The 19548-nt window shown below is 36.9% G+C and overlaps 3 protein-coding genes across 5 annotated transcripts; all 3 read left to right on the top strand.

Annotated features, from left to right (window-relative positions):
• The first annotated feature begins 524 nt into the window (after positions 1–524).
• On the top strand, positions 525–2882 carry LOC105169082 (uncharacterized). The gene is made up of 3 exons (XM_011089361.3): positions 525–786; positions 2178–2445; positions 2602–2882. Exons 1-2 carry the CDS (start codon positions 708–710, stop codon positions 2408–2410), a joined length of 312 nt encoding a protein of 103 aa, XP_011087663.1. The 5' UTR covers positions 525–707; the 3' UTR covers positions 2411–2445; positions 2602–2882.
• A 980-nt stretch (positions 2883–3862) lies between these two features.
• Positions 3863–13664, top strand: LOC105169421 (regulator of nonsense transcripts UPF3). Of its 3 annotated transcripts, none has more exons than XM_088883868.1 (13): positions 3863–4324; positions 6239–6345; positions 6571–6666; positions 6753–6851; positions 6980–7059; positions 8359–8472; positions 9203–9347; positions 10280–10353; positions 11264–11708; positions 11893–11991; positions 12084–12205; positions 12308–12360; positions 12998–13664. In XM_088883868.1, exons 1-12 carry the CDS (start codon positions 4185–4187, stop codon positions 12344–12346), a joined length of 1560 nt encoding a protein of 519 aa, XP_088739994.1. In that variant the 5' UTR covers positions 3863–4184; the 3' UTR covers positions 12347–12360; positions 12998–13664. The 3 variants fall into 3 exon arrangements, with proteins under 3 accessions (XP_088739994.1, XP_088739995.1, XP_088739993.1); XM_088883869.1 differs by having other exon boundaries at positions 10289–10353; positions 12981–13664; XM_088883867.1 differs by having other exon boundaries at positions 3864–4324; positions 12981–13664.
• A 349-nt stretch (positions 13665–14013) lies between these two features.
• On the top strand, positions 14014–19408 carry LOC105169083 (FAD/NAD(P)-binding oxidoreductase family protein). The gene is made up of 9 exons (XM_011089362.3): positions 14014–14378; positions 15374–15597; positions 15808–15918; positions 16381–16434; positions 16580–16867; positions 17530–17721; positions 17814–17972; positions 18291–18527; positions 18897–19408. Exons 1-9 carry the CDS (start codon positions 14201–14203, stop codon positions 19209–19211), a joined length of 1758 nt encoding a protein of 585 aa, XP_011087664.1. The 5' UTR covers positions 14014–14200; the 3' UTR covers positions 19212–19408.
• The last annotated feature ends 140 nt before the right edge of the window (positions 19409–19548 follow it).

The following is a 19548-nucleotide window of genomic DNA, read 5'->3' on the forward strand; positions in this document are numbered from 1 at the left end:
AAATTCTATTTAGTTATGATCAATATTTTAAAAGTAATTAGTGTTATAAAATTATCAGACGACTATTTCAAATCGTATTTTATCAAATTAAATTTATTATAAAACAGTATAGTTGATACATTTATCATGTGAGGTGATTATTTTCTAAACTATACATTAATGGGACGACAGCATATATTATATTTGAATAATTTACGTTAATTTTAATGCACATCATCAAAACCCAAACACTATAAAATATAATTTTAAGAGGATTTACTCAATAAAATTTGATTGAATTGAATAAATTATAAAAAAAAATGGTGAATAATACATTTATTACAAGATCATGTTTTTTTTAATGATACACTAATCCAGCAAAAAAACGTGTATATTTGCTTGAATTGTCATATTTTTCTCTAGGGCATTTTTGTATCTTAATTTGAGGACAATTACAAAAAGGTTTATGGTTTATAACAGTAATTGTCAGTTTTTGGGCAGAGAGAAAACATATGAGAGACAGAGTGATATTTTGTCTGGAATAAAACCTCAAAAAGGTGATCATATCTAACGACAGCTGCATTTTACCACAGTAATGCAACAAAGCAGCATTGCGTTCCTTTCTCAACAAGGAAATATATGACAGCGCAGAAAAGGGTCGATAATTCCCGAGCACAAGAAAAAGAAATTGAAGAAGGGTTTTAGAGAGAGAATTTCGGTGAGAGAAAATGAGAGAGATCTCAAGTGGAAGAGGATTCCGTCTTCTTCTGGCGTTCTTTTCTTCGATATCGCTGCTTTTCATTTCAGGTTCTCTCGCCTTAGATCCTCGTTTGATTCGTTAGTTTTTGCAGTAGTTTTGTGTTTGTAATATGCTTGAATTTGTTTTCTCTGTGGATGTTCGTTTCTTCTTACTTGTTTTTTCTGCGTTTTGGAGAAGATTAATTTTGTTACGGTTTGATTTATTTTTATTTTGTTAAAAATTTGTTTGTTGGTGGGAGTAGTTTAATCGATTAGGTTTCCTCTCTGCCTTTTCTTTATTTTTGTAATAATTAATGACATTTTGGGTTTGGAATTGTGGGTTTGGGGGATTATAATTTGATATGATCCCCTTTCAGATTAGAGTATCTCATTTTCTGCCAAAAAGATCAGAAGAAGGAGAGAGAAAGAGGAATTGATGCAAGTATTTGAGGCAGATATGTGAAATTTTGCTGATCCCTGAGATTGAGGGAGGGGGAAACAGATTAGAGAAGCTTAAATCGAAAGGGCAGGATTCCTACACAATTCAATGGACATTTTCATTTAAAATCTGGAAAATGAACAGATGATAATGCAATTGGCGAAAGAAAAATTATGAAGCGATATTTACTCAGCAGCTATTGGAAATGGAAGACGGGAAAGGCAACGAAATGGAAAGTTTTCCTGAATAATGAAATTCTGTGCACTCCGGCAAGATGAGCTGCTGGAGATCTAATTCCTTGTCTAATCTCTCTCTTTGCTTGCTTTTATCACAACATTCCGTTGCTTCCCTGTCTGCCGTTACTTTCCTCAGCCAACATCCCGATATTTAAGTATTCCGTAGTCACCGAGAGGCCCTTGCTGTCCCTCGAATTGAAATTAGTTAGTAAGTTTGGGAAATATATTTTTCTATGTAACTCAACTTCTTTGTGTTCAGTTGAGGGTAATATTACTTTAGTGGGTTATAGAACACAAACTGAAGTAATAGTTCTTGCTTTTTAGATGTAGAGTTTCGGAAAACCACCGCTTGACAGAGGAACTTCAATGATATCTCTCTTAGAAAATTCACATTTTATTATGTTTTTATTATCTTCAACCCTATAATGCGATGTGTGTTTGTCAATTTGGCTTCAGGAGTCTTGATGTTTCTGGTTATTGCAATCTATGCTGTTTGTCTGGAGGCCCTTACCTTTTCTCAGCTTCTTGTTCCAATGGGCTTCATTTGGTGTATATATTACTGAGTAAATCTTTTAACATTGTTGTCTTGATAAGTTTATGTTAGTTTTGTTGGTAACAACTTTCATCATAAAAGCATGATATATATGATGCATTCTGGCTCAGATAAAATTTCTCTCCAAAGGTATTCCTCAGCAAAAGTAACTGTGGCGTTTTCTTACTCTTAATTCAGGAAGTTATCGTCTTTTTATCCACTAATTCCTCTAAGGTATAAATTCTCCATGCAGCCTATTCCGATGATTCGCCAACTCCAAAAACTGAAATAAAAATGGTACGTCATGGTGGCAGCGACAGATCCATGATAGCACTTGTATGTTTGGTGCTCGCCACAGTTGCTCTGTTATCATTTTTCCTTTTCAAATATTGGCAAAAGAAGAAACGCGATGAGCAGTACGCTCGTCTGCTGAAGCTGTTTGAGGAGGATGACGAGCTTGAAGTTGAGCTTGGTCTACGGGACTGAGCACGTTTGGCTTTTGTATTTCACTGTTCGTTAAGGTGACAACCCCTTTCTGTGTAGCTGGATCTTCTGTTACTTTTCTTGTGCAGTTTATTTATATTTTCTCTGAATGAATGGTTGGATTTCAAGAGCTTATTTCCGACTTCATCTATTGCCTTTAAATGAAAGTTTCTGTTTACTCTATCTTTCATCAGGTCTGCATGCATTCATTGGTTACGATCTTGTTGGCCCCGGTTTCCGACTACCATCTCCCGCGAAGATCTAAATGGCACTTTAAGCTGGGCAACTCATAGAACTAGCTAATAGCATCTTTCCCATTTGCAGGTTGTAGCATATGTACCAGGGATTTTGAGTTATTGTTTTTGGAGAGTGATTGGTTATACATATATGGTGATTACTGGCCAAATCAATTGTTCAAAGTTTGGAATTCCTATTTTTGAGTGTATATCTGAATAACTGATGTTCATAGTGACAACTGGTTCTGTACTGTGCAGTAGCAATTGGAAACTAAATCACTCTTTCTTTGTGTTCTCATTTTCAGTTTTAAAACAGTAATTAAAGTGAACTTCTTTCTTTACACCTATTCTCTTTGATAAATGTTGATTCTTCAATGTAAAATACCATCTTTTAACTAATACATATTTTCTACTGTTCACTGAAAATGAAAATACCAAAAAATAGAATTGGGTTCATCAATCGAAAATAATTAGTGTACAGTTTAAAAAATACAATTAATCATAATAGCTTTTGTTATGTTATGTCTCGATTTTGTCAAGATATTGGATGAAAAATGGCGATATTCACATAATTACAATTTTTTTAATGTTTCTCTAATTTGATAATTTTACCTTCATCCCACTCACGTGTTTTTTAAACACTTGTCATTTCTATGTATATATAATAAATAATTTTTTACGTTGTACTAAAAATATGCAGATAAGAAAATTATTAACACATTTAATAATTTTAATTAACGTGAAAATTTATTTGTTAAACGAAAACAAACATTAAAATTATTAAATATAATTTTTCATATATAATTACATATATTTATCTCATCACACAAAACATGACCTATAACTAATTATTTTTTTGGGTTGTGCGCATATATACATCTATACTGATGTAAAGATATAAGGGCCCTCTATACTTGTGAATGATAGTTAATATGCATTATTTGTAAATATGATAATTATACCCGGTGCTAGATATGGTGGTTAATTTTTTTTATTTTTTTTCTTAAATGTAATTTATTGATTTAGGTATTCTATTTTTATTTATAGTATATTTTTATAAGAAATTGATTATTATATATAGGATAATAGGAAAAACAAAAAAGAGTAGAAAGTCAAATCACTTAATTCTACGTCAGCGTATACGTTTGAATACGCGAATACGTACGTTTGTATACGGAAAGAAGGAAAAAGGCAGGCACACAACAGATACATATATATTCACACTAGCACGAAATCCTCTTTCCCCACTCTCTGTCTCTCTCTCTCTCTTACTTCACAATTTCTCAATTGTCTCTCTGAATTCCCTCTTCGATTTTCTCTCTCTTTCTCTGCATGGCCACTTGCAAGTCCAAATTTCAAAATTAGGGCTCAGGGGAAATATCACCGATCGATGCCCAAAAACCGCGTTTTGAGATGTAATTTCAGGGCTTTGAAGGGGTTATCTTGACTGGAATTTGAGTTAATTGAACTGCTCCTTTTTTCTTTAAAAAAAAAAAAAATTTATTGTTAGTTGTAGAATCGGTGTTAGGGTTTTGTTGCACATGAAGGGTCCACTAGATCGAACGAAGGTGGTGCTGCGGCACTTACCGCCGACGATTTCTCAGTCAAACCTTGTCGAGCATGTTGATTCTCGCTTCGTTGGCCGCTACCTTTGGCTTGTGTTTCGCCCTGGGAAATCCAGGTAAGGTTTTAGGTGCAATTATGCTCATCTATTTTTAATAGAAAATGCTTTGATTGATGTTACATTTTGCTGTTTCTTTTTTAATTAATAGTTGGATTGAGCAGGAACATAAGAATGTCTGTGTGGAGAGTGTGTGCTAGTTTTAGTTTGTTTTTCAGTTTAGAAGAATTCAGGTGAGCATTTGATTGATTTGTGATGGCTTGAACTTTTAGAACAGGTTTAGGAACTTAAAGTTTTATTTTCATTTTTCATCATATTTTGCTTTTGATATGGGCTCTGCTGGATAGGATGGCATGCAAGCTGCACTGGTGTTGCATGATATTCACGAGTTCAGATAAATGTAACTTATTTCCCAAGCTATCAATGACCAGGAACAACCCAGAGTTCTGGGGGATACTGGAGAAGTAGCGAAATGCATTTATTTTGTCGGATGCTTGATGGGTGGTGGTTGATGATATGATCTCTGCCTTTATTTTTCGGTTTGGTGGTTTGGATTATCAGGCGTTAATATCCTGGTGTACTGATTTGCATTTTTGCATCTATCTCTCTTTTATGCCTCTGTGGTACTCTGAGTTAATGGAAGAAGTTTGTCGTTTTCAGGAATGCTGTGTCACCTAAGCAATTTATGTTCTGTAAGGTTTATGCTTCTCTTGAATAATTGAATTGTTGGAAGTATTAGAATGGTTACTGGTACTGGAATCCTAGGGAAGTAGTGTGATGCTTGACTAGTTACTTGATAGCATTCTTGGTTTTTGGTGATATGATCATCTGGCTGTACTTTTCAGTTTGGTGGTTTCGATCGTTGGGCATTAAAGCATGAGGGGTTTATTGAAGAGAAATTTGATGTTGCAGTGATATCTAGATTTTAGGACTGTAACGGCCATTAGCTTATGGTTCCGAGTTTTCTCCGGAGAAGCTGTGTAACTGTTTATTGTTGGGATTTGTTGCCAGTTTTGAGGGTGCCACTGCCACATGGCATTGAGTGGGACCATTGATAATGCAAAAAGTTACAACTTCCACCATCTTCGATCTTTTAGAATTTAGTTCCCCTAGTATGGTTAGGAATTTTTCTTCAGGAAAGTATCCGTAGTTGTTTTGCTTTGTTACTGACCCGCAGATTTTAGTGTTTTGTTCTATGGGATATGTGGAAGTGGAGAGATTTTCTGCTCATATTTTTATTGAGGATAAAATCTTGGAGACCATAAAAAAGTGAAATTTTCATTTTCCAGCACCAACCGATTTATGTGGCTGCTTTTTCTTCTGGAGTTATGGGATGAATGAGCAAATGATTAGTAGCAAGAAATGAATATAAGATTGCCAAGACATGGAACAATGCATAGTTCAAGAAATAATCTTAAGATTGCCATTTTTTGGATGTTACAATCATTTTATCAGCTTGTCTTCCAATCTTTTTGGACACTTGTTCAGTCTATAATTGGCTCGTATCTTTTATGTTTGTTCAGTTAGAATAACCAGACATCATTACAAATGTTAACCATGCATTTCTAAGATTTCTTTGGCATTTGGTTATCTATTATCTGTATGGAGTTTATAAGTATGGCAGACAGGTATAATGACCCTGGTCATAGATGGTGCTAATGAAAACGTAACTATCACCATTATTGTGTTCTTATTTTAGACCCGGAACCTTCCTGAATATAGACATGTTAAGCAGCTGTTGCGAAAGTATCTTAGGTCTGCACATTCCTACTTTCAAAAAATTTGTTTGTTTGTTAATGGTTGGCTTTGCATTTGTTGTGACAATAATTCTGTGTGGAAACTCATCATTATTACCATTTTCATGATGAAAGAGGTTTCAGCCAAGTTTTGTTTCCATCACTAAGTGCTCGTAGGTAATTAATCAAGTTGTTTCTACTCTCATTTCTTTCTGAATTCATACATTTGCTTTTGCAGCCTGAAGCATCCAAAATATTCTAGAGCTTACATCGACTTTAATAAACCAGAAGATGTGATTGAGTTTGCTGAGTTTTTCAATGGTCATGTTTTTGTCAACGAGAAAGGTAATGTTTTAGATGTTTGCATTCAGTCCACGGTGGATTGACAATATGATGGTCTTTTATTTATTTGAGCTTTACTAGGTTTGCTTCATTGCCAGGCTCGGTTTAACCTTTAATGCTGTTTGATTTAATGAAATGGATTTTTAGTTTAGAATCTTTCTGCTATGCATAGATATTTTAAAAAATTCGTTATCTGATTGGGACTTTCGACCTCTTCTATCTTTCTAGGTTCTCAATTTAAAACAATTGTTGAGTATGCTCCTTCCCAACGTGTTCCAAAGCAGTGGTCTAAGAAGGATGGCCGTGAAGGCACTATATTGAAAGGTAATTTGTGTCTGCTGATTGCATGTGGCGTAGGAGCCATCATTCACTCGCTTTGAATATATGTTGATTTGTTGACTAACGTGTAGATCCTGAATATTTGGAGTTCCTTGAATTTCTTGCAAAGCCCATAGAGAATCTTCCCAGTGCAGAAATACAATTGGAGAGGAAGGAAGCAGAACGAGCAGGTCAGTCTTAATTATATATCAGCTCAGGCGTTGGAAGTCAAGCAAACATTTGAGTCATGAAATTATTATAAAATGAAAATGACAATTGTTTTCAGTTTTTTAATTGATGCTTGCCCACTTTGTTTTAGGTGCTCCTAAGGATGTCCCTATAGTAACTCCTTTAATGGACTATGTTCGTCAGAGAAGAGCTGCAAAGGGTGGAGCTCGGGTAGGAATCTCATTATTTTTGTGTGCAACTGACCTTTTCCTCTCCTTTTGGAACATATCAGAGCAGCTAGGTTGGTTTACTTGAGAAATACATGAATCGTTTCACTCTTAAAATATTTATGGGTAAAGCTTTCCATATTATTTGCTTCTAATGGCTGTTGTATTGTCCCCATGTAATTTGTTATGTTTGCCTTTACCAAGTTTGTCTGAACAATAAAAATATTCATGCATCTGGTTAGCAGAGGTCTCTCTCCACCTCTTCTCTCTCACTCTTTCTTGCCCGTGTCCGCACTCATTTGGTTGAAGATCAAATTTTGGTTTGCCCTTAGTAGGGGAATATGGGTATTGGGAACTTTTTTTGGCTTTGTTTTATCATGCTTTATATTGAGGTCAAAGAAAAATATTTATCTTTTAGAAAAATGGGCGAAGCATGAGCAGAAGTCGCGATTTACTGCAGATGAAAGCTACTGAAATTGAATACTTAGGTACTTAGGGCGGAGCGTGCTTCTGCAACAAGAAGGTTCTTGTTGTGATTTCAGGCCTTATGATTCGTCAATATGTAACTCCTATGAGATCTTTATTTGACAGTTTTGGTGGTTGAGTTGCGGATTTAAGTATTGGTAGAAAAAAGGGATAAAACAGAAACATGTTGGAAACCTCTAGACTTTTAGATAGGTAGAATTATGTAACTAACTTGCTTTTGGAAATTTTTTTTCACTAATTCTTTTATTGTTGAAATTATTTTAATTGAGTGAGGCCATTTCTTTTGGAGAGGCCAAAAGCTACATGGGAACCTGACCATGGAAATTAAGCTCTAGACTTTTAGATAGGTAGAATTATGTACTAACTTGCTTTTGGTATTTTTGTTTCACTAATTCTTTTATTGTTGAAATTATTTTAATTGAGGCCATTTCTTTTGGAGAGGCCAAAAGCTACATGGGACCCTGACCATGGAAAATTATCTGCTAGTCTTTTTCTTTTATGTATACCACTGCAAAAATGTAGGATGTGGGTTCATTTTGAATTTACTAACACATCTGAATTATGGTTTTGCTTTTTAGGTTGGTTGTAGTTATGGGATTTGTATTCCTTCTCTGTTCTTTTTCCTGTGGCAGTGTACCCTTTGATTGCCACACGTATGTGGATCTTTTGATGGAAACAATTTATGTACCGTGTTTCTCTTGTTTTCAGTTATCGTGGATAATTATATGATCATCTACATAATTTCATTGCTGCTTCCCTTTGTGGAGCTCTTGGTTAACTTCGAACATGCGCTTGATTTTCTCTTAACCCTTAATAGAGATCCATGTTGAATGGAAAGCAAGCTAGAAGGGCCAGTGGGGTATCATCAAGGAATCCAATCTCAGGTTCTTCAAAAAGAGGCTCTGATAAGAGGAGGGCTTCTACTACCATGGTAAATGGATATTCAGTTGTGATTACTTCAGACTGTGTGAATATAATGTCGAGAATTGGTCCCCATGATCATAGTTTTTCAAATGGTTTGTAATCCCTGTCCAATGAAAGATTTTTACTCAAAATGCAATGGAATTAATTGTTGCGAAAAATCTTTGCATAAATGGCTACATTAGTAATAGGTACCAAGATACAGATGCAATACAGTTTAATGAACTTTCTGATATGATGCATTTTTCCTTTCCTTCTCGATCTCTTTCCTATATTTGATTACTGAAAACTAGCACGATATCTTGTATTATTCACTTGCTGATGACTGGATTACACTCTTGATGTTTGTATTTAATTCCATATATACCCCCTACATGGCAGTCCTTCCTGAACTCGGAACTGTGTGTATCGCTTTGATCTGGTATTTAAGTTTATTGTCTATACTGTTCGGTAGTCACCATAAACAATCTAGATCTTTATGTTGGGCTAATGCACTCTTCTCCTATTTCTGATTATTACTTCTAAATTGTTGATGGTCCTGTGTTAGTGGAACTTAGCTTTTCATAATGAACTTTACAGTTTTTCCAGTAATGTAGGTGCTTACAAATATGCTTTTTCAGTCTTTTTTGTTCGGTTCACAAGTTTACATATGTGCTTATATGTACTGTGATATAGGATCAAATATGTTTCTTTGATCTGATGGTTATAATACTAATGTGTCACTTATGTATTATGTGCAGTATGTATTAAGAGACAGCTCCAAGATTGTAAGCAGCATAGACAGCTCAAGCAATTCTCTGGTTCCCAAACAAGATGATCAACAGCTTGTGGACAAGTCTGGTTCAGCAGCCATGTCACGTAATGTATCCTCGCCAGGGGAAAGTGGTATGTCTTATTGATGGATAACAATTACCCAATGATAATAATGCATCCATGTTTGTGCTAGATTGTCATTGTATTCTATGAGAATATCGTAAATGATTCTGTCCTGTGTCATTTTGGTTTTGAATTTGTCATGATAAGTAAGGTGAAAAGTTGGTTGATATCTTTGCCTTTCTCAGGCTTTATTTCTTTCTTTTATCAGTTTCGTTAATTCATTATCATTATGCTCTTTCTTTTTCTTTTCCTTTCTCCTTTAACTTTAAGGAGAAGCTACGAGAAAAATGGTCAGCTTTCGCACTTTTTAAGAGCTCTCTGTACCAGGCATTTTTCTTGTTTACTGTTTGTAAAGTTTTATTGTATAATATCACCATGGGAAGAGAGTTGTCTGGCACTAATATTTTTGGAACTCGAGTAGATATTACTCCTTTTGTGGAAAGCAATAAGTATATTGGATTAGGATGTGAACTAGATGGGAGTCGAGGTGCTTTATTCAGGCATAGAACGGAAGCAATTAGTACTTCTCATTATGTACTTCTGGAGGTTGAGAATCGGAAAAATGAAACAACCAAACAATAAAAATGAAGCATCACACTTATGCAATAGGTTGATGAGAATCTGTTTATCTTGGAAAGGATAATCAAGCTTCTCTTTGATTTATATTTTCTTGTTGATGGACAGAATGATGAGTTGTTTCGTTATGGTTTTGTCTGTTCTCATATCTGGATCAAATGTCATAAATTCTACTCATGTGAGTTTATGTAATAGGCATTTCAGGGTTTGTGGATTTTGGATTTGTTTCAGATTTTTCTAGCTGTTATTTCTCCTCTTTCTTATCCTTTTTGGGTGGTGAAATGCTAATTTTCCCATCTTTCGAAAATTTTCTTGGTTGTTACTCTTGCCGACAGTTTATGGGATGCTATTTGATTTCTTTTTAGGAGTCTCAGGATTCACTGAAATTGGGAAGAAGAAAATCCTGCTCCTGAAGGGAAAAGAAAAAGAAATTTCTAACGTAAGTCTTCTACTGTATTGTAATTATATTATGGTGTCACTAGTAAAATGCAAATTCAGCTCAGTAGCCCTTTCCTTTTGAATTATTACATGGTGGGTAAGTCAGAGTTAGCTTTCAGAAGTTTGAATGATGAAGTGTTTTCTTTTATGTCATTATGGGACTGTGATGAGCACATGGGTAAAGAATTCAACATATTGAAAATGCCACAACAAAATTATGTGGAGTTGTTATTTGAATTCCCAAGTCTTGAAGCTGTACTGATCGATAGAGATGCAATTGTGAATACATTTGCATTATGATAGTAGTTCTGCTTGTGTTGGAAAAAACAACCCTTGTGAAGGTTGCATAGTGAGGTTATCGGATTTTCCCTGGCGTCAACTACTTAATCGACCTCATCTATAGTTGACATTTGTTACTTCTCTTGATCAGATTCAAGTGTAGTTCTGAACGATCTCATCTCATGTTCACATATTTGCAAAATCTTGAGGAACTTTTTGGTAGTGTTAGGTTCAGGATTAGGAGACTCTGACATCCTTGACATTTTGGTGGAGGATTGAGCATTGTTTCAAACTGGCGGAAATAAATGATTTCGTGAAATCTAATCAAAATGAGTTCCTTGATGTTTAAAATGAGAGAAAACATGAACTTACTGTTTTAGTTGTAACTCCAGTGCGGAAATAAATGTTTCAATCTCATCCAGTCATTCTGCTGGCTGTCCCTAAATGTTAAGCACACTTTATTATGAGTATGATCACTGACATTACGTTAGCCCTACCCAATGAACATCTCATGCATGAAGCAATGGATTCATTATTGCTGTGGAATAAATCCATTTGACTGCATGAACGTTGCAGGTTTTGAGGTTAGACTTAAGAAAACAGAAAAGGTAACTCATGTTCTCCTTCTGTAGGTTTCTGGCGGTTCATTTCTGCAGCAGAATGCAGCAACTCCTGCTAAAACTTCACAGACTTCTGCTCTTCCAAAACTGAATCAGCAACGTGAAGGCAGTGGAAGGATCATCAGGAGCATTCTGCTTAACAGGGACACTCGTCAAAATCAACCATCATCACGATCTCAATTAGAACTTCGTATCCAGAGTTCTAACCAGGACAGGGAGAAAAAACCTCCTCGACCCCCTACTGTACAGTTATCTCAGAAAGATACAAATGGGGCACCTGAGGATAAGGTAGTTCCAAATGACTTACCAGCTGTCCATATGGAGAAGCAGGAAAGACGAACAAGAAACAAGGATAGGCCTGATCGTGGTGTTTGGACCCCTCTTCGGCGGTCAGATGGATCACATGGAAGTGATGATTCGTTATCATCCGCATCCCAAGTGTTGGATTCTGCAGAAGGTGTAGACATAGGACAAGAATTTTCTTGGATTTCAATAGGATAAGTTTCATACTTTACTGGATGATTATTTTCCTTTTTCCAAACTCCTTTTGGCAATTAGAATATATCATGCCAAAGTTGCCTTTGTTTCTAATTTCTCTTCTCAATTCTTGGGCTTTAAATATTAATTCTTTGACTTTTCAGGAACTCATGTAGAGAAGAAACATGAAATGCTGGTTGCCCGTGGTAGTGAATACAGACCCAGTGGAAGCGGTCGTGGCAGTCATTACTCTGTTGACAATGGTTGTATTACCTTCATAGTTTGGAACAAGAATCAATGCTATGATCCTTTACCATCATTAATTTGCATTCTGATGGTTTATGAACTTCTATAGGTTCTTATAGGCATGGGGGTCGCCGTGGCTCAGCCTATAATGTCAAGGATGCTGATGTCTCTTCAAATGTGGAGGGAAAATCTTTGAAAAGAGGTGCTTCTTCTGGCTATGGTTCGCATGAGGTATGCTACATAATCAGAATGCCCGCTGCCTCATACTAACAATTATCACCCACTTGATTCACATGTATTGTACGTTTGCTAATTTTCTTCACACACTTTCAGAAACAAGTGTGGGTCCAAAAGTCGAGTTCTGGCACATAGTCTTGTCGTATATGGTAAGCTTTGTTTGTTCATAACTTTGTTTTTATCTGATTTTGGTTATTTAGGGCTTTTTGTTTAATATATAGCTTAGAAAAATGAGAAACCTAAATTTTTATTGTATATTCTGCATGCATGGAGATGGGTTGGCTCGTCAGTAGATCAGGACCCATTAATCTAGACAGTTGGGTTGGATCTACTCCATAGAGCAAACCATTGTCCAGTTCATATCACGATTTGGTTCATGAATGATGATTCTGTGGGTAGGTCTGGAGCCAGCCCATTGGGAGGTTCAGGTAAATGTGCATGAGAGTAAACATTCTGATCCGGTTGAGTCCTACGCTCGAGGCAAATACAGTCATTGGAGCAATATGCTACTTAATATAGAATTCAACAATTCAGTACTGTTGTGATTGGGAGCTTTTCTTACTGCTGAATGTTTAAAGAAAATACTGAAAATATGTTTTTCATGTTAAAGAACTACCACTGTTTCTTCGATTTCTCCTTTGTGATACGCATTTGGTTAGTTCCTCTCCTTGGCCGTAGCCCTGTGAAATGAATTTTGGGTGAGTGGGATGAGTGCTTTGAAGAATGAAATTTTGCATTGTTCTGATTGAATTGGGTGCTTCTGATGCAGTGAAATGCTTTGAACAGTTACCATATTGAAGCATACATCTGGAGTTGTCTTGCCTGAAAGATATCCTGCATGAGCAGGTTTGTGGAGACGGACAATGCGTGCTTGAAAGACTGTAGAGGCACGTAAGTTTTGCCTGAATGCTACAGGTATTGGTGTATTTACTGCTTGGTGGATGAAGAAACCATGATTCTAAGTTGAAGATGGTCAGAGATATGAGCAAGAAGTTGAAAAAGTGAATATAGTCGGCTTATAGCACCACCATATTTCAGGGTGTCCCTATGATTAGGGTTTATACTAATTGGCAGGCTATTCGTCTCCAACTCTTGCCATTGATTGACTGGCCATCAAGATATTAGCTTCTTAGATGGATGACTTCCTTTGCCGAACTGTAAATACAAATCTGGAATGGTGTGTACTGCTACTGTCAGCTACTATATATGTTTTGTCGAGCGGTCTGCATCTGGCTCGCTGAAATATACAAATTGTGTAGGCCCCGGATAGCACCAGGGTCAACTGTAATTGGGTTTGTTGAAGAAAGTGGCTCTAAGCTGCCGTCAGCCCTCTAGTTGTAAGTTTTTTAGGTGTATGATACTAATTTGCGTGTACCTCGAAGCTTTTGAGGAAATGCAATTAGCTTTGACCTATTATGGTTGATCTGAATGAAATAGAATGAGCTTACAATGACGCACTGCATTGGTGGTTTTAATTCTCTCTCCCTGCAGATTTATCGTCCACCCTTCCGTTCAATCTCTTTTGGTTAATTTCGGTTGTAGATTATAAGTCTGTATGTTTGAGCTGCACTGAGAAAGAATGCTCGAGTATGGGCCAAATATTGCATAGTAAACCATTTCAAGAGTGTCACGAAATATAGTATGCTACAGTACTACAACTTACTTTCATTTATTTATTACATTTTACGTCTTCACAACCCCCCACCCCCAAAAGAAAGAGAAGAAAAGAAAAGTGATGAAGTGAAATAAAGAATTTACAGAAAATAAACCTAAATATGAACAATATATTTTTCTTACAAGCACACATGACATGACAAAATTGTGTGTTAAAATCTTGTATGGTGAGGAGTCTCTCTCTCACCACATGTTGCTCCAGCGTTCAACTGAGAACCACGTCGTCATCTTCCCTCCGCTAACATCAAGAAACAAAGACCAATACCTCTCTCTCTCTCTCTTGCACTCGCTGACACACACACACCTTCGTCGTCCATGGCGTTGCGATTGAGTGGTGGCGGTATTGGAACTAACTTTCCTCACTTCTTCCAACCCTTTTCATCTTTCAAGTCCAAACGCACAACCCCAACTGTTTTGGCGCGAGTTTCCAACAATGCCTTAGAGACCTCTTCCAACGGTTATCCTTCTCCAACGCTCACTCACAACTTCCCAGGTCTCTCTCTCACTCCCTCTCTCTACATGCGCAGTCCATATTTTCGAGAAGAAAGTTGGAAAAGAATGATTAGTCAATGATGTTTCAAGATTATGAATAACTTAGTAATATTGATGGTTAATTGTCCTCGACTCTAAGCTATTCTGTCCTTACGAGTCTTGGACTTTTCCCTTTCCACAGTGGAGCTTAATTGATAGGACAAAGCCTGAGGTGCTCTGTCTGAGAAGCGGTCCTACTGCCTGCTTTGTACTATATATACATTCTGTTAAACGTATGGTAGGTGGCTTTGACAACCGAGCCATTCCTTAACATCATATGATTATCACTGAGGGATTTGTCAAGATTTCTCACCATCTTGTTATTTCATAACCTAAGTTCTGAAACAAAATGCCATGGTTTTCTAGTATTTGAACTTCTGTTGAAATTATGGTCAGTTCAAAAACAAAAAGTGGGGAATCTGAACATGGAGTCAAGGAGTGTCTCTATGTAATGGCCTATTGGTGATGCATTTCTTCAAAGTCAATCTTTTTATCGAGTTTCATTGTTCAGCTTGATCCATCTCCATTTCGGATAACACATAATTGTAACTTGCCTATCTTATGCGAATCTTAATGATTAGAGTTTGTGAATGAATGTTGAAGCATAAATAATTTGTTAACATTGTGGAATGGATCTGGCTGTGCTTGAGTATGTTTGGTCCCTGGTCTTCAGGAGCTGTTCTTTCTTTTCAAGGTCTTACTGGATTCAATGGATTTCTTACTTATCTATAGGTTTGGTTGGTTAATGTCACAACAAGGTAGGTAGAGTTTCCAGAGTTAGAGGAGGGCTTGGCTTGTCTTCCAAAGTTGAAATGATATGTCCTAAAACATTTCGGCATGAGCTGTCCAAACTAGATGTTACAAAGATCTAGAATCTTTATGTAATAAGAGTTATCGTCTGTCAATTGGTTCTAACTGCACAGAAACCTTATAATGCGACTGCAGAATGATGTGCAGGCAAACCCGAGGCAGATGTTATCATCATAGGGAGTGGAATTGGTGGGCTGTGTTGTGGTGCACTTCTGGCTAGATATAATCAAGACGTTCTGGTATTAGAAAGCCATGATCGACCGGGAGGTGCCGCTCATTCCTTTGAGATAAAAGACTACAAGTTTGACTCTGGTCCGTCTTTGTTCTCTGGTTTTCAATCGAGGGGTCCTCAGGCAAACCCTCTAGCACAAGTATGTTAGTTTATCTTGCTTCAGTCTTTTCAATTTGTTTCTATGACAAGAGCTGCATAACACCTGAAAAGTCCTTAACTTAGCAGGGTTTAGAAAATTTGCTGTGTTTGTTAACCGTAAAGTCAGAGGATACCTCTCTGCTTGTTGATATGTGCAGCCAAAAATTGAACTTCTTTCAAATTATAAGATGTTTCTTGTTGAACATTTAAGGTCCTTGATGCATTGGACGAATCGCTTCCTTGTGCAACCTATGACTCATGGATGGTATACATACCAGAAGGTGAATTTTTGTCTCGCATTGGCCCCACAGACTTTTTCAAGGTACAGTCTCACCACCTCATGTTTCGATCTCAAGCCTGGGGCAAATTTCTTTTCCCTTTTCTTCAGATTTTTTTCCTGCTTTTTGACTAGTGACATTTTCGCTCTTTAAGCATAGATAGAAATTTTCATGTAGAAAGTAAAAAGACCGAGCATGCTTCAGACTTTGGAAGAGATTAGTATCTATGAACTACTAATATAAGAGCATTAAGAAAACATCTAATGACGATTGATTTAATTTTTATTATCCTGAGTTCATCTTAGATTGAAAAGTCAAATGAATGGTAATAATGATAAAAAAAATATGTAATATTAGACAAACTGCAGACAAGGGGTGTTGCAGTTTTATCTTTGTAAGTGTGAGCAAAATACTGCTTCCAGATAATAGAAATGATCATCATATATTTGGATAAGTGAACTTGGAGTTGGATTGTTGGAAAATGTATGGTACTACTTTCTTTGCAGGATCTCCAGACATACGCTGGTCCAGATGCTGAGAAAGAATGGAGAAAACTTCTAGTGAGTCTCTGATATTTTCCTTTGATCTTCTTTCAAAAAAAATTTGCAAGTTCCTAGAGACTGTTGATTTGAGAGCATATATGTTTCAATATAAATAAGTTTCCTTTGGTGCATGCATATATGAACTTTTTTATGTTCTTTATAGGACGCAATACTTCCACTATCTACAGCTGCAATGGCCCTTCCTCCTCTATCCATCCGGGGTGACTGGGGTGTTCTCTCAACTGCTGGTGCTAGATACGCCCCCTCTCTATTAAAATCTTTTGCTCAAATGGGACCTCAAGGAGCTCTAGGTGCTACAAAGCTCCTCAGACCCTTCTCAGAGATAATCAACTCCTTGGGGCTGAAAGATCCTTTTATACGAAATTGGGTGGATCTTCTAGCCTTTTTGCTTGCAGGGGTGAAGACTGATGGTATACTATCTGCAGAGATGGTAACCATTTTACCAAGCTTTCAAGTACACTATAAAAAAATTCCAGTTCTGTGATTCTGTTTCTCTTGAGAAGTTCTCTATGCTTGATCTACTAATTTTTACTGCAATACAGTTTATGTCGGTTGTGTGATTTTTACTAATACAAGATTTGGCACCCATTATCTCTGATGCTTTTGGGCACCCATGTTATACTATTCAATTAACATATTTTGCTATTTTCTTTGGATATCAGTATCCTTGACGAACAATTTGACTTCACCATGGAATTTTTGGCTGGATATGTTATCTCCTTGCATTGTAAAAGATGTAGGAATTGCTGAGTTTGTAGTTAATTGAGTGAGAATCCATATAATGCTAGACAGGATGGTGGTGTAACTACTGCCAGGGTCCGCCTTTGGCCTCTCTTTCAGACAGAAGTAGTGTCCAGATTATTTCTACATCTCTACATTTCCGCTCCTCATAATCAATATTGAATTACAGAACTTTCATGTCTCTAATTAACTTCAGCTAACTGTATGGTTTGTGTGTTTTTTTCTGAAAGGGCTCCAAATTATGTTTTGCCTTGTCAATCCTCAGATTTTCTTAACATGTCATATGAACAATGCTATCTAAATTATCCTTTCATTGGGATCATGATGTATTTATGCTCAATCCTTTTCCAGATATACATGTTCTCAGAATGGTATAAACCAGGATGCTGTTTAGAGTATCCTCTTCATGGAAGTGGTGCAGTTGTCGATGCTCTTGTGCGAGGTCTAGAGAAGTTTAATGGCCGACTTTCTCTTAGAAGCCATGTGGAAAATATTGTTGTTGAAGATGGTAGAGCTATAGGAGTGAAGCTAAGAGGCGGACAAGTGAGTAGGAACAATTTGAAGATTAATTATGAAAGCCTTTGTGAACTTAGACATAATTCGACTATTTGATAAGATAATCATGTCCCTTTCAGTTTGTCCGAGCTAAAAAGGCTGTGGTCAGCAATGCATCTATGTGGGACACATTGAATCTGTTGCCTAAGGAAGTCGTTCCGAAACCTTATCAAGAGAGGATACAAATGACCCCACAATGTGAATCATTTATGCATCTACATTTGGGGTTTGATGCCGAGGTGAGTATTGTGGTATCTTAGGAAGAAATTGTCTGAAATGATTTGTTTGCCAAAATGGGCTAGATCTGCATAGAACTATTTTTCCGTCAAAGAAACAAATTTGCCTTCTATCAGCTGCCATGGAAGTTTCGGGATGCAATCTCACTAATATTAGCTATCAACTCGTGTTATATAAAATCATCAAACTTCTAGAAAAGTAAACCGGTTGGTTGGATGTTCTATTATAACATCGTGTGTGCATGTCTACCTTATTCCAAATTTTATTTAACTGCCATTTACTTATTCTGGTCAAAATAATCGCTGTGCTACCATGATTAGGGTGTACGTGAAGACCTGGGAATCCATCACATAGTTGTTAATGACTGGGAGAGAGGAGTTGACGCCGATCAGAACGTTGTTCTAATATCTGTACCCAGTGTGCTAAGCCCTGATCTTGCGCCACCCGGTAAACATGTGTTGCATGCCTATACACCTGGAACCGAGCCGTTTGAGCTTTGGGAAGGTCTCGACCGCAGAAGTAATGAGTACAAGGAACTGAAGGCTCAAAGGAGTGAGGTATTCTTATGCCATAGCACTCTTTTCCTAGCTTCTGAGTTCCACATTTAGTTAAAATGTTATAATTTTTTTCCTGTAACCTCCTTTGCCGGTCAATTTTGCCCCATCATCATGGTCAGTGTTAAGCTAAAAATATACTTATCACGACTCTGTCATTTTCTTACCGATGCTATTAGAAGTAGGAATCGTAATTGGTCAGACAGTTTGTTTTCCCATGTGCTTAGGTCCATCAGCAAACATATAGTTGCAGAATTGATGTGATTATACTATTTTCTTCTTGGAAATTCGTGCATGCGAACTTGCAATTTATGTGCTTGGATCTCGTTGGAAGGCTGTTCAAACTTACAGTTTTCCTTTTACATGCAACAGGTAATGTGGAAAGCTGTGGAACGTGCTCTTGGTCCAGGTTTCGATCGTGAGAAATGTGAGGTTAAGTTGGTGGGAACTCCATTAACGCACCAAAGGTTTTTGAGGCGGAACAGAGGAACTTACGGTCCTGCCATAAAAGCCGGGAAGGGTTCGTTCCCTGGGCACTCAACCCCAATCCCACAGCTCTTTTGCTGTGGGGACTCGACGTTTCCAGGTATTGGTGTCCCCGCAGTTGCTGCCAGTGGTGCCATAGTGGCTAACTCACTTGTTTCAGTGTCTCAACACTGTGAGCTACTTGATGCTGTAGGAATATAGAGATATTGGTCCCTCTGTATCTTATTGTTAAGAGTTGCATGAGGATCAAAACATACATTGATTGTGAGTACTTTGCAGGTGAATAGCATAACAACATGAGCTGTATTTCATGGGAAATGTAAATCTTTACTTATATAGGAAACAAAAAATTGAGTTGTTCAAATGTCATACTTTTCAATTAAATCACTTTTGGATCATTTGGGACTTTCACTTTCCTTACAATAAATAGAGCTTGTAGCACAAATACAAATATACACACACATGACACAGCCCCTCTAGAGATTGAGAGGAGGATAAATGAACACTTGTTTTTGAAATAAGCAATCTTGATTGTGTT

This window comes from Sesamum indicum, linkage group LG8 (genome assembly GCF_026168435.1).
Source record: "Sesamum indicum cultivar Baizhima isolate 11 linkage group LG8, ASM2616843v1, whole genome shotgun sequence".
NCBI classification, from domain to species: Eukaryota; Viridiplantae; Streptophyta; class Magnoliopsida; order Lamiales; family Pedaliaceae; genus Sesamum; species Sesamum indicum.

Bases quoted from the DNA above. Each gene is read 5' to 3' on its own strand.
- LOC105169082 (XM_011089361.3), top strand. From the start codon at position 708: ATGAGAGAGATCTCAAGTGGAAGAGGATTCCGTCTTCTTCTGGCGTTC. The intron at 787-2,177 runs GTTCTCTCGCCT...TTCTCCATGCAG, and splicing joins ATCGCTGCTTTTCATTTCAG to CCTATTCCGATGATTCGCCA.
- LOC105169421 (XM_088883868.1), top strand. From the start codon at position 4,185: ATGAAGGGTCCACTAGATCGAACGAAGGTGGTGCTGCGGCACTTACCG. The intron at 6,667-6,752 runs GTAATTTGTGTC...ACTAACGTGTAG, and splicing joins TGAAGGCACTATATTGAAAG to ATCCTGAATATTTGGAGTTC. The intron at 11,709-11,892 runs GTGTAGACATAG...TTGACTTTTCAG, and splicing joins AGTGTTGGATTCTGCAGAAG to GAACTCATGTAGAGAAGAAA.
- LOC105169083 (XM_011089362.3), top strand. From the start codon at position 14,201: ATGGCGTTGCGATTGAGTGGTGGCGGTATTGGAACTAACTTTCCTCAC. The intron at 16,868-17,529 runs GTAACCATTTTA...ATCCTTTTCCAG, and splicing joins GTATACTATCTGCAGAGATG to ATATACATGTTCTCAGAATG. The intron at 17,722-17,813 runs GTGAGTAGGAAC...TGTCCCTTTCAG, and splicing joins TGAAGCTAAGAGGCGGACAA to TTTGTCCGAGCTAAAAAGGC.